Raw genomic sequence first — 15,243 nt, 5'->3', positions numbered from 1 at the left:
AAGTGTTTTCATTGACTATTCAAATAGCAATCAAATCTCATGCACTCTGCCACAGGAGATAATACACACAGTGGCACTGCCCTTTCTCGGGGGTAACAAACAACTATAGAACAGAGTCTTGTTTGTTGTTGTTTGTTTCATTTGGTTGCAGTTCTTCATTCTATGTGAGAACATATCAGAAATGAATTTCTAGCCCCTTCCTATTCAGGTAGCACAACACAGTAATTTAACTGTGGTCCCAAAGACTTGGACAAGTCGCATTACCACTGTCTAGCTATTAGATCCTGACCGCCGCTCTCAGGCTCTGGAAAATAGGAATAATGACAGGTCTCCCCCAGAGCCTTGTTATCAAGATTAAATAAAAGAAAGCATCTAAAGTAGTTAGTGAGATGCTGGCATACAGCACTTCTATAAGAATTTTAAAGAAGGAGAATCTACAACCATCAACTTTATTGTTTCTTGGATGTTCTATTTAAAAAGGCAGACGATGGGAGGGGAGAGGAGGGAAGAAAAGGTAGGAGAATTAAAGGAATGAATTGTATATAATCTTCTCTGGGCCGTCGAAAGTCGGAAATAAGAAAATAAGCTGCAATTACAAATGCTGTCTGGGGTTAGTGACTTCTAAGCACACGGTTTAAAGATTTAACTATGTATGTCAAAACATATTTGAGTCTGAGGACACAGAGCACAGCTTTGTCATGATAACTTCAAGTTCAAATAACAAAGCCTACATAGAATTTTTCTAAAATCATCTCTTCTTCCTTTTCTTTAGTTTCTCTCTCTCACAAGATATTTAATTTAAATTTTATGTGTATAATTTCCCAGCAACTTAAAGCATATCCTACCAACACTGTGAATCTCTCAAACATGTTTTCATCTTAGGTGTCTTCTTTTTTTTCTTTTTTTTGGGTCACTTTGCCATTTCCTTCAAGAGTACCTGACATGCTGATCTAATTATAGAACAGCAGTCTCATTAATGTGCAAGAATGACTTGGAAACCTATTTCAGATAACTATATTCAGCAAATTACTGTGTGAATAAACCTCATAAAAACCCATCAATGATACTGGAAAATGTACTAGGCGGCACAATTCCAAGTGACAACTAATACGTAAGATGCTCATCCCCTGACTTACTTTCTTAGCTCTGGCCCCTAACACCAAGCACTCCTGGGAGAAGACTGCCAAGGATTCCTTCGAACCTTTTGTCCATAAAACAAAACAGTCCCATTCATTTATTTTTGCTTTTACTCCCCTTGCCTTTGAAGTCAAATTCATAAAGTCCTCTCTAAGACCAACATCCATGAGTAACGTCCATACTAAACTTATGGACCTTACTGTTTCAGGTCTTATATTTAGGTCTTTGATCCAACAGATATATGACAAGATGCTCCACTTCACTAGCTATTGGGGAAATGCAAATCAAAACTACAGTGAGATACCACCTCATACCTCTAGATGGCTATTATCAACAAGAAAATTAATAACAAGAGTTGGAAAGGTTGTGGAGAAAAAGGAACCCTCATTCGCTGCTGGTGGGAATATAAACTGGTACAGCCACTATAGAAAACAGTCTGGCAGTTCCTCAAAAATTTAAGAATAGAGTTACCGTATGACCCAGCAACCCCTTTTCTGGGTATCTACCCCAAAATTTAAAAAACATTCATTCCTAAAGATTCAGAGGTGGGCAAAGTAGATTTACAGTTGTTTGTATGGAAAATACATGATACAAAAATAAATAGTAATTCAAGAATAAACTCTGTTTCACTTACAACTGTAACCCTTCTTTTGCCCACCCCCGTATATGTACCCCTATGTTCACTGCAGTATTATTCACAGGGGCCAAGACATGGAAACAACCAAAAAGTCCTTCAATAGATGATTAAATAAAGAAGATATGGTACATAATATACAATGGATTATCCATAAGAAAAGACTGAAATGTTGCTGTTTCAACATGAATGGACCTTGAGAACAGCACGCTAAGCGAAATAAGTGTCACACAGAATAAGCCAAGAACCATATGATTTCACTCATATGTGGGAAATAAAACTGAAAGCTACAAATAAACAAACAAGGCAAACAAGCCAACAAAAATTCATAGACACAGACAACTGTATGGTGCTTACAAGAGGGGAAGTGGGGAGGAAGAAAAATAGTAAAGGGTAAAGGAGGTCAAATATATGGTGAAGAAAGGAGTTTCGACTTTGGGTGGTGAGCATACAATGTACTGCATAAATGATGTATTATAGAATCATGCACTTGAAACCTAGATAATTTTATTAACCAATACCACCCCAATAAATTTAATTTAAAAAATAAAAATGATAAATAAAATGAAAACAAAAATAATAAAATAAAAACAGAAGTATCTGAAGTTAGTTCCTACTCAAGAAGAGATTAAATCTTTCATAGTTGCTCCCAGTAGTTTTTGTTTTCTATTAAGACATGTGCACATCTAGTAATCTGATTTTTCATTTCTTAGCACTCCTAAGTTTCCTGTTCCTTCTAAAATCAATCACTCAATCTAGAATCAGAGATACTGAGATGAGTAAGATCATAGACAATTTAGTTCCAATTGGTCATATATGAATCATTTCTATGATAAGCACGACAACCTCTATTTACATATTTCCTACTAAGGGGACTCCCTGTTGATAAATACCTCTAATCACTTGAAAAAAATTTAAATTATCGATTAATTTTTACTGAATGTTTACCAGGTGCCAAACCCTGTGCTAAGCATGTTACATGTAGCACCTACATTAATCCTCATACTAAAATCTTGAGGAAGTGTTCCCATTTTAACTACAGAAACATCAAGACTCTCAGAGGTTAAACAACTTGTCTGAAGACACACAGCTGTCAACTGACAGAACCCAAGCTCGGGCCATAAAACTTTTACTCACAGGACTTAATTTGCAACCTCTGTGGTCCCTCTTTTCTAATACAGATCAACTAATATTTGAAAACAATATCCAAGAAGCATTGGGCAGTGTGCTGGGCTTTCCCCAAAGCCTTCCTGGAAAAAAATTGAGAGGAATCTGAGAGCTGATTAAGTCAAGGCTGCACAGATGGAGGCTACCTGAGAGTAAGAAGGGAAGGCCAGGTCTTCAGTCTCCCGGTCCAAATAACACAAACTCCGGCACTTTCACTACCACTGCATCTCCTCTGTCTCACCCCACCCTTATTCCCTAACCCTTTGGCCTTACCTACAGTCTATGCACAATTCTTAGTCACCAAGAGGGACTACTCTTCTCCGTCCATGTACGGGAAGCCCTGTGACCAACTGAACCAGTCACTGCCCTCCAACACATAGAGCAAATGTTCTTCTACAAGAGCTGGGTGGGGGATGAGGGGGATGAGGGGGAGAGTGCACTTGGGAAAAGGCATCACTTCCTGCTCCATTGCTCCTGCTTGCTTATACAACTAGCCCCTGCTCAAATGCACAATCTCAAATAACCTCCTACAGATGATTTATACTCTGAAAAAATGTTAAGAGATAGTGACTTTTTAAATGTTTTGTTTATTTGTAATATAAAGACTCTTCTAGGCCATTTTAATTAAATGGTTGTTGATAAATGACATATCACTATGAAACATTCTTATATTTTTGATATCCAGGTATTTAGGTACTATTCCATCTTACAAAAATCCCTATCTGTATTGATTTTTAGATGACTTCAAATCTGCTTCTACTGAAACTTCTGGTGAAGTATCAACAGAAGCAGACCTTAAGATTGGCAAAGGTGAACAGGTGACAATAACTCTGCCAAATACAAAAGTGAAGATTAGTATATACTTAGATTAAAGAGATATTTTTGCAAGATTTCCAATAAATAAGTTAACTTACATATATATATATATATAACTTTTTTTCCTTGGGTTGACTTGGGGGTTTGGGAGGGGTTCTGTTTTGTTTTTGTTTCTGCTTTTGAAATTTAGGTATGGATGACTTTTTTAAAAAAAACCTCATATCTCTGATCTAAGTTTAGAAATAATCATTTTTAGTAAGCAATGGTCCTGCAGAGAAGAGCCGGAAAGATCTTTCTCAAGTACCTATAGATATAGATAGAATTTAAAAAGAGACCAGTCTTCTTGCTTGTCTTCAATCAGGTGGCACTGCCAACACTGAGGGCCTCAAACAACTAAACATTATATGCCTAAGTATTTTCATATTGCATTTTATCATATTTATGATATATCTGCAATATGAACGAAAGAGGATTATACATTGGCTTTGTTCTTAAATAGTTCGGAAGACAAACGACACTAATGTGACATGCACCAAAAACCAGAGGGGCAATTACTGTATTTTTCAGACTGTAAGACGCACTCTCCTCCCCAGATTTGGGAGGAAAATTGGGGTGCATCTTATAGTCCGAATGTAGCTTACCTGGCTCACAGGGGTTGGGGGGAAGGACATGGCAGTGGAATGGGGCCACAGGAGGCAGGAGCAGGGTCGCCGCTGCAGGAAGCCAGTGGAGGCAGGAGTGGGGCAATGCTGTGGGCTCTGGGCTGGGAGGAGGGGGTTTCCGTGCAGTGCGAAGCATGGGAGGCAGAAGTGGAGTCCCCCTACCGCATATTATAGTGCTAGGGAGGAGGGTACAGGCGGTGCAGGCACATTAGGAGAAGAAAGCCTGCGGGGCCCCTATGTGCCTCCATCACATGACTGGTGTGTCCCCCACTAACATTAACATGGGCAAATTCCACTACAGGGTCACCTGTCAATGTGGCCCTGCAGCTGTTGCCAAACTACAACTCCCATCATGCTTGGACAGGTTGGGATGATGGGAGCTGTAATTGGCAACAGCTGCAGAGCCACACAGGTTGTGCAAAACTGCTGTCCCCAGACAAAAATGTTGTACAACCTGTGGCCCTCCAGCAGCAGATCCCCCCACAACAGCGTCAGCAGCAGATCCCCCCATAACAGTGTCAGCAATGCCTTAGACGGCTCTGAAGATGACATCCTCTATAACAGAGTGAAGACAGTGATACTAGTGATTCTGAGGAACTGAGCTTCATAAATGTGGACAGTAGTGACGAGGAGTTCTTGGGGTTCCCTCATGATTAAAGGAGTTTCCGTACTTAAAGCTTAAAGTCAGTAATAATGGTTGTTAATGCTGCTGTTGAGTTCTGTTTACATTTACATTGATGAAATATTAGGTTATTACATATTTTACCACATTTTTTGCTTCAAAATTTTTTTCCTATTTTCTTCCTCTAAAACCTAGGTGCATCTTATGGTCCCGTGTGTCTTATAGTCTGAAAAATATGGTAAAAAGCAACACACCAACAAATACAAAACAGCAAAGTACTAATCCAATGACTAAGTGCTACCAAGAAAAATCTCCCCCCAAAAAAGAACCACTACAAAATTAAGTGGGAGAGATAAAGTTCTTCCAGAGTTACCATAAGTGTCAGATTTGGGGCATAACATAAGTCTGGAGGGCACTAAGAGGAAAAATGGTGAGGCTATCCCTATAAGAAGACGCAAATGCATATAAATGCATATGTAGATATGGTTAAATGAGAGGAGATTGTTTTTTAAGAGAGCCTGTAAATAAAATGTTGGATTCTTTTCTACCTGAATTTACTAATTGTTGTTCCATCACTCCACAGCCAAGGACTTCTAGCCATTCTCCATGGAAGTTGATCTCCATCTCGAAGGAAGGGTGAGTAAAAGGAAAGTAGCAGTCTACCCATCTGATGTCCAGATCTGCAAAGATGCCAAATAAAAACAGTGTTAAAAGGCACTCTACCCTTTTTTGTGATCAAATTTATCCTTCAGCTAATGACACCAGTTTCTACACTGAGTCAAATAAATAGCAAATGAATTAATTTACAACATGATAGGGGCAGGCAATAAATCTTAAAACTTGTAAAAAACTGGGTATGTCTTTTTCAATAAGAAAAACACTTTGTGCAGTTCCAGGACCCTCTAAAACCGAACCAATCACCTGTTAAATCCTTGAAACTACCTGGCAGAGGAAAAATCAGATCAAGATCATGGGAAAGCAAGTAATTCTACTAGTTTCTTTAAGTGAAAATGGCATCTTTTCAGACTTAAAGAAAAATATTTTATTATATTGTCCTTCAAACTTGCATATCAATAATATGACCAATTTAGGATAATTAACTTTCACTTCTTTAAATACATGTACATATTAATTTTTAATTGTTTATAAGAGCTAATAAAATGTTAAAATAAGATCAGCTAAATTTAAGTAAAACATTTAAAAAGTCAAAACTTTTTCTACAGATGATTGATAAACATACTTGCAAAGAAACAGTACATGCTAAATGCTAGAATAAATTTCTCAATACGCAATTATAAGTATGGTACTTATAAACAATGATATTATTATTTAACAAAGGAAAAGACTAATGAACTCAAAACAAAGCCTGCGAAGTGCAGAGGTTACTAAAAGCAGAGAAACCACAATAGCAATACAATATTTTCCCCTTTTACCATGTATGTGGTATAAAAGACAAATATTAAACTATACATTTAGCGTACAGAATTTATTAGAATTTAATAAATGTTGACATATGTATACACTAATGAAACTGTCACCACAATAAATACAATGAACATATCCATCACCCCTCAAAGTTTCCACATGCCCTTCCATAATCCTACCTTCCTGCCCATCACCCCTCCCTCTCTCTTCTCCTCATTCCCATTGTCCCCAGACCACCACTGATCTCCTTTCTGTCACTATAGATGAGTTTGCATTTCCTAGAATTTATAAAAGTGGAATCATACAGAATGTACTCTTTTTGTGTGTAGTTTCTTTCATCCAACATAATTAAGATTCACCTATGTTGTTGTACATATCAACAGTTCATTCCTTTTCATTACTGAGTAGGTTTTGCCAGCACTTTTTCTAATTGGGGAAAAAAGTGGGCCCTGCTGCAGGCCATTGAGAGAATGTGTGCAGGTCCCCTGAGTAGCCCAGACTTTTCTATACAGACAGCCTACGTGCAGAGCAACTGCTGATTCACAACTGCAGTCTGGGAAGAAAGTATCTGTACACCTGTGTGACAGTCCATCTTTGGGACCCATAATCCCCTCCCAATAGTCTTATTAAAAATCTCCAGAGACAATCCTGCTGGCAAACAGAAATGTGCGATACACTGGGATATATAACTGAGTGCAGAAGGACTGGCACAGAAAACAATTTTCATCATTCTTTCTGGTAACTCTTGGCAGGTAAGCATACGTCATATTCTGAAAACAATTTACAAAAGTGAGTTTTGTATACACGGCTTTTTATACTTAGCTCAAATTTTACCAAAAGCAAGAAGAGTACTCAGGGTTTAACATGATGATTTCGTCATCACATAATTCAACATCACCTAAGTGCCTGAAACATAGTTAAGTGGGCTCAACAAAAATTAATTTTCTTTATATGTCCTTATTTTATTCCTTTGGACAGTCTAAATAAAATAGCATAGTTTATATAGCTTTATCTCACACTTGTAAAACCTTAAGTTCCCTGGTCAAATTACAACAATTTGAGACTTTAATAAGCCTTCAAAATAATCGCAAGTGTTGATTACAGTAGTTCTATTATCAGTGTCTATTAAGACCAAACTAAATCCCTACTGCATAAAGTCTGCGGGAGGCTGAACCTCCCTAGAGACAGGACCCATCTGAATGGTTGGTACATCAAAGCACAAGCAATGAAGTGAATAGTGATGTGACAATCTCTCCCCTGCCTCAGAAACCTTCTTTTACTGAAGGGCTTTTGCTTTACCACTTATAGAACTAGAAAAAATTGTAACTTTGGATTAAAATTTTTAAATATTTAATAAATTCTTAAGATAAATCTCCCATGAGTTGGTTGCATGAACCCTTGCTCTTCTTTGGGTTAAGACCTCTGCCACCACGGCCCTCGGTTTCTTCTTCTTCCACAATCCTACAGGTGGCTCACTCAGTAGGATTAAAGGTTATTTGTTCCACCCTGAAAAGTACATCCAGCAAAGCAGGAAAAGACAGGCAAGCTAGCCAAAGTTTTTCAGGAAAAGTTTTTCAGAATGCATGAAGATGGTTAATACTAATGATCTGTGGAATGGAACTCACTGATAATATCACAGAAAATAAAGCACAGCTTGTCAAAAGTTTTGTCTTAAGAAAACTGGGAGGTTTTTAACCCTTTTCACTTCCTCAGATCTTCTGCTAAATGTTTCCATTTTAAAACTATTATGACCCTGCAATGAATGTCAAATCCATAAACTACCTATTTTCTTTGTTTTACTACTTTAAAGATATCTTCATTTCTTAAATTCTGCTTTCTTCACATAAACAGGCAAAAGACAAAATTCCACTTTTGAGAAGCCTATGTATCCATTTCAAATATAAGTTGTAATTATATTACAACTTATATTGTCATAATATAATTACAACATTATATACTATACCTATAGGTTTTCATCCTATAACCTCAATACAGTAAGAATAATTATAGCAGGTTAAAAAGCATCTTGATATGCATCTTGTATTAAAAGATATGACACTGAATAATACAGTTCAAAACTCTACTGAGTATGGTTTATTTCACATGCCAAGTATCAGGAGTCAGTAAAAAAAATCCACTAAAAACTATGTATTTTGTGTAATACATTAACAGAGGGGAATTTTTTATAAACATGTCCACCTATAGATTCATTATGAATTAGACTAACCTCTTATTGAGGTAATAGAGGAAAATTAAACATACATGTATTATATATATCTAATGAAAAATAAAGTGCTTTCTTTCATTTTTTTGTTTGTTTGGACATAAAAATTTATTAAACTATACTCACAAATGAAGCTCAGAGCTTTGTAAAAATTACCTTAGAACTCAGATTACAGCCAAGAACCTAGAGTCAAGTAGAAGGAAAAGCACCTTAGAACAAACCAAACCTAGATTCATGTCTCAGATTTCTACCTTTTGCCTATAAAACCGTCGAAGGGTTAATTAACCTCTCTGAGCTCCTGCTGCCTCATTCCCCACTGGGTACAATGACAGCTATTCCACCCAGTAGTTTGGAGTAAAGAACCTGCAGGAGCTTTTTCTCAGAGATCCTCTTTGGAGTTTGGGTACTATCTCTGCTTTCTCTCCTGGGTGAAGATGCTGAGTCTGTTCAAGAATGAGGAACAGCCACAAGAAGCATTTCCTCAGTTGGCACCTCAAAAATGACTAGTGAAAATTCCTTCAGGATAGCAATGTGAGCCCAAATCGAAGAGGTGTACCAGGAACTCCACTTTGGCAGGATACTACCTGCCCCTACCTGCCACAAAAAATCAGGGGCCAGGAAAGGCAGCACCGCATTTTGTCCGCTCCATGTACCAGCCTCTGGACTTCTGACCCTTGGCGAGACCAATCAGGGGCATAATGCAGGGGTATGTCTGATGTGTGTGTGTGTGTGTGTGTGTGTGTGTGTGTGTGTATGGTGGGGGCTGTGGGAGTTTGGGGGGCTCTTCCCACCACTCCCTGACTCCTATGAAATGTTGCCGTGCCTAAGCACTCTCACACATTATAAATATTGAATAGATGTCATTCCATCTGAACTCCAACTCACCTTCATGATAGGTCTTATATAAACATAATATAACATTTCATTTCCCTGACTCATTGACACATTGAGGGACCCTTCCTCTGTTTCCCATAACCCTTATATTTTAAAGATGAGGCTTTGCCATCAGAACCACCTCCCAGAGTTGTGAAAGATTGATGGTCCAAACTATAGCATACACCAGTAATTTTAGATATTCTACAAAGGATACTCTCCACTGAAGCAGAAAGCTTTAAAAATTGACTATATAAATATACAATTAATCACTGCTGTTGCGCATCCAATTTTTAACAGGTTTTCCCTCTACTGGCATCGAGAAATAGTAGAATGTGGAGCCCTGATCCCAGTACTGCTACTTGGGCTTTCTGCAAAAGGATACATGTCACTATATAATAACAGGGCATCAGTGAGAAGTCTCACATCCCTATCTCCATCCGCCCCCTTTCCTCCTGGACCTTTATGGGTAAACTTCTAGACTTTCCTTTTTATTGACAGATGTAAGCAAATGCAAACATGTAGCTCTGTTTTCTGTCCTTTCTGAGATACAGGATAGCATCCTCTGCATATTATTCTGCACCATGCTTTTATTCACTTAATGACATGTTCTAGAGGCCTCTTCAACTGAATACATACAGCATCTCCTCATTCATGTTCTGACTCCTGCATGGTGTTCCATCAGTTGGCTATACCATGTTCACAGAAGAGGTCCTTACTGATATATATTTGGACTATGTCTAAATATTTTGCTATGAAAAATGACACTGCAACAAAATAGCCTGATGGGTCAAAGAGTAAACGCTTTTATAATTTTAATAAACATTGCCAAATTGTCTTCTATAGGAGCTGTAGAATTTTATACTCCCATCATAAAGGCAACACAACTAATTGGTAAAAAAGTCAAACTAGAGCTCAGGTCCCAGGTGAAGATTCAGTGATCTGTTGATAAAAACCAACCCAGCCTTACCTCCATACACAGCTCCCCCTTACATAGTAACTGAGCACCCGTAGACAAGATTCCCAGATTCCTGCTGTCTTCCTCATCCTTGCTTGTCTTTCTGCATCTCTTGCCTCACCTCTAGCACAGGAAATGAGTGTCTTCTGGACTGAGTAACTGCATGGCTGGCAGTAACGAGGAAGAGGAGGCTCATCATAGGCCTGAGGCACCCATGTAGGGCTATGAACACTGATTCCATTCCCAAGGCCCACCTCACAAGTAGCACAAAGTCACTCACAAGTGACAATTCATTCCCCATCTGTAGCCTTACAAATCCGGCAATGTCACCACTGTGACTCTTCAGTGCGCCATACATATCCTGTGCATCCGCATAGCCACGTACCCTTGAGTCCAGTACTGCAGACTTCTAAGTGGAATGAAATCATTCCAAATACACAGTTAACACTAAATACCATCTTTTCCCTCTCATAGCGGGAAAGAGGGTAATAAAATCTTCTGGTATGGGACTTCCATAGCACATGGTAGATGTCAGCACTATTTCAGCCACAATGCTTCCCTTTGCTAAGATATACACAAAGTAATCGGGAAAAAAGGAAAGGCTAGCAAATCATCTTGCCATTGGTGATATTGTAACTGATGCCACAGTTATTAGTCCTCCGATGTGTTAAAGCATTATTTTAGGCTGTTGCCCTAGGACTCCCACACACAGGAATCTTTTTGATTAAGGTTTGGATTGTAAGATATTATCATGTCTCCACCTCACAATGAGGTTAGAAATGGAGTATAGCACAATTTAATAGCCCCTCATTAGAAGTCTGGGTATGGTGTCCAAGGCAGTAAGATATGAAAGGCTGACATTAACAATTCATGATAATTATCACTGTTCCCATCTACTAGATTAAGGAGCTATGGCTGAAACAGTTTATGTATCTAATCTAAGTTTACATAGCTAGTAAACATCAAGATCAGAATTCAAAACCAGGTATGTCAGACAACAAAGCCCTAGGCTGCCCTCCACTGGAACAGACAATGAAAAGTAAAAGTTCAAGAGGGCACTATCAGTCTCCCTCTTCTTCCAACACATAACAGTTCTGATAAAAAAGAGAAAAACAAAAAGGAATATTCTAAGTTCAAAGAGTTAAGACAAATACCTCCACAGGCCCAGACAGAACAGAAACACAAAACAGTGAGACAAGACAAGGCACAGGGTTGCTGGGCTCAAAGTCCAAAACCAGGAAGAGGACCCAGGGGCTTGCCTTCTGCAGGATACCATACTGTTTGTTGGCTTTGGATCTGAGGGAAGTTAAAAGGCTGAAGTCATACACTGGGATGAAATAAAGCTCCATGGTGGTAAAAGAAGGATGACAAAATTTGTCACCATCACAGCCTGGGGTTATAGCTCCGAAAAACCGTAGGCTTAGAGATCCATGCCACAGGTATTGGATCTGCCCCAAATAAGGGCTGGTCACCACATCTGCCAGATCCCTGCAAAACCTTTGTTCTGTATTTCAAGCCTGGAGAGCTGGGTGAAATCAACTGTAAAACCACAAAGGGGAGAAATAAGCAAAGCAATGTAGGACAGGAGGGGAAAAAAACAGAAAGGGAGAAAAACAAAGACAAAAATCTTCTACCAAATATGACCTTACAAACAAAAATTTCAAAATATATGAATAAATCTCATGCTAAGACAGCCAACAAAACCAACAATTGAACAGGAATTCACTCCAGATGAAATTACTTTTATAAAACCACCTGAGAATTTTAAAATAAGTATGCTAAGAAGATACCCTAAAAAATACATGAAAGCACAACTCACTGATTTGTATTTAAAAAAAAATAGTAAGGCAATACCTCTATGAACCAAATCCACACAATGCATCTTTAGGGTTTTACCCATCTCCCAATCAAATTGTGCTTTGAGAAAAAGAACACTAGCTATTAGTTTCAGAGAATACCTGTCACTAACATTAAGCAGTATCAGAAAAGAAGTCAAAGAAAGTGATGAGAGAGGGATAAGAAAAAAAAAGAGAGAGAGAGAAAAGGGAGAGATGTGATGGAAAAATGGGAGAAAAAAAAAGTATCTAAAAGAAGGGCAATCAAAAGTGTCAAATGAGAAGAGACTTCCATATATGGACAAGATGGAATAACAAACTAGTTTTACTCTTCCACATGAAAAAGAAAAATAAAAATTTAAAATTAAAAAAAAAACCAGGCAAAATATATGCAACAATGCCAGAGAAGACATTGTGCATTAGGTAACCAAGGACACGGATCCCTAAGAAGCGTGCCCCTACAACTGCCCCAGGAAGGAAGGAGAACACAAGAGCCAGAGGTCTTTCCTGAGTTGGGGAGACAGAGCTGGGAGTCTAGACAGGACTGACTGAAGGAGGAAGAGAGTTGCATAGAGAGAGAACTCTGAAGGTTTACGGAAGATAGCCTTCTAGAATTCAACTGAATACAATCAGTGCACATGTGATGAAGAAACCTCCTGAAACCAGGGAACACATTACAGAAAAGGATCAGGAGAAATAATACTGAGAATTCACAAGGACCAAGAATAGTGCCAATTCCCAAGAGCCAAGTGGAAAGCCTCATAATTCACAGGTTATCAGTTACTTAAGAGTTTTACATCAGTTCTGAGAAAAATTAACCTCAGTCTAAAATACTATACTGCTTCTATATAATACAGCTTTTAAAAGAGATTCAAAAGGATGAAAGTATTTCTAATCAATCCCAGAATAAAGTACGTGAATATTATCATAGGAATACAAAAATATCCAATATATTACAAGGTAAAGTTAACGATGCCTGGCAGCCTACAGAAAATTATCAGGTATGCAAAGAAGAAACAAACAGAGAAAAATAAATAGCAATTCACCAGGAAATGATACAGATGACAGAGCTCATGGAAAAAGACATTAACATACACCTAATAATGGTATCTGATATAATGAAAAAGTAAAGACTGAAAATGTTAAGAAGAGGTATAAAAGATATAAAAAGACACTAATTGAAACAAATAAATGATATGAAAAAGAAACACTGGATGGAAGTTAGCAAACTAAACATTACAGAAAACATGATTGTGAAGTTTTTAGCAATGAAAACTATCTGAAGTGATTTCCTTTGTATTTTCAAAAGAAAAAAAGTAACCGAAAGAAAGTAAACAGAGACTAGTGAACAGTAGCAAAGTTTCAAATGGCCAAATAGACATGTAACTGGAGTCTCTAAACAAAGGGAGTGACAGAGAAAATATCTGAAGAAACAATTTCCCCAAATTAGTCAAACTTGATGAAAAATATAAACCCATATATCCAAGAAGCTCAACCAAACCCAGGCACAAGAAGAAATCTGATAAAAACTACACTTACACAAGTCATAATCAAATTGCTTAAAACCTATGACAAAGAAAATATTTCAAAAATAGTCAAAGAGAAATGAAACATTAGGCACAGAAGAACAAAGCCAAATGCAAGGATGACAACAGATTTCTCATAGGAAAAATGCAAGTGAGAAGAAAGAGAGAGAATATCTTCAAAGAATAGAAAGAAAAAAACTGTCCGGAGAGAATTATTTACCCAGCAAAAACATCTCAAAAAGAAACACAAAATACTTTTTTTTCAGATGTGCCAAAGCTGAAATAATTCACTGCTAAAAGACCTGTATTACAAGAAATATTAATGACAGTCCTTCAAGCAGAAGGAAAAAAACATCAGTTGGAAACCTAGACAAACAGCTGGAAATAATAATTACCTAGGTAAATACAAGACTTTTTTCTAATTGTGTCTCCTTAAAAGCTAATCAACTGTTTTCAAAAAAAAACCAAAATATATTTAGGAGTTGATAACATATATACAAATGAAATATATGACAACAATTAGCACAAAGGCCTGGAAGAGACATATGAAAGTACTCTGCTGTAAGGTTCTTATACAGCACATGAGTGGTATATCACTTGAAGATAGATTATAACAACTTAAGCTGTGTACTATAAACAATAAAGCATTCATTACAATAACACCAAGGAAAGTTACAACTAATGAACCAAAGTAGATGAAATTAAATAGTAAAAAAAAACCAACCCATAATGAATCCAAAAAAAGCAAAGTTAAGAAGAACAAAGAACAAATGTGACAAACAGAAAATAAATAGCAAAATGATTATTTGAACCCAACCATATCAGTAATCACATGAATGTAAATAATCTAATTAAAACAACCTGAAAAAGACAAAGTTGAAACACTTCAACTGATTTCAAGACTTAATAGAAAGCGGACTTCCGGCCAAGATGGAGGCGTAGGTAGATACACTGTGCCTCCCCTCACAACCAAAAGAAGGATGACAACAATTTAAAAACAAAAAACAACCAGAACTGCCAGAAAATCGAACTGTATGGAAGTCCAACAACCAAGGAGATAAAGAAGAAACATTCATCCAGACCAGTAGGAGGGGTGGAGACAGGAAGCTGGGGCGGCAAGGACTCATGGCAAGGCAGCGGCTGGCGGACCCAGTGAGGTGGCATACAGTGGAACCGGGCAGGCCAGGCTGCAGCTAGCAGACCCCATGGCCCCACATTCGCGCATACATAAACCAGGAGGAACGGCAGGGGAGCGAAGGAGACTTCGCAACCCAGGGCTCCAGCGCTGGGAAATAAAGCCTCAAACCTCTGATTGAAAACACCCGTGGGGATTGAGGTGGCAGCAGGAGAAACTCCCAGCCTCA

The 15,243-nt window shown here is 37.9% G+C and overlaps 1 protein-coding gene across 25 annotated transcripts in view; it reads right to left on the bottom strand.

The window, feature by feature from the left end:
- Positions 1-15,243, bottom strand: part of FARS2 (phenylalanyl-tRNA synthetase 2, mitochondrial) — a 537,315-nt gene that overhangs the window by 336,761 nt on the left and 185,311 nt on the right. For all 25 annotated transcript variants that reach the window (XM_053920339.2, XM_053920330.2, XM_053920340.2 and 22 more), the window contains one exon: positions 5,587-5,718. In XM_053920339.2, coding sequence (XP_053776314.1) covers positions 5,587-5,718 — 132 coding nt within the window. The remainder of the gene's footprint in view (positions 1-5,586; positions 5,719-15,243) is intronic.

Source organism: Desmodus rotundus, chromosome 3 (assembly GCF_022682495.2).
Source record: "Desmodus rotundus isolate HL8 chromosome 3, HLdesRot8A.1, whole genome shotgun sequence".
In the NCBI taxonomy this organism is placed as follows: domain Eukaryota; kingdom Metazoa; phylum Chordata; class Mammalia; order Chiroptera; family Phyllostomidae; genus Desmodus; species Desmodus rotundus.
The sequence above is the reverse complement of the archived record's forward strand: the minus strand, read 5'-3'. Positions and strand labels throughout refer to the sequence as shown.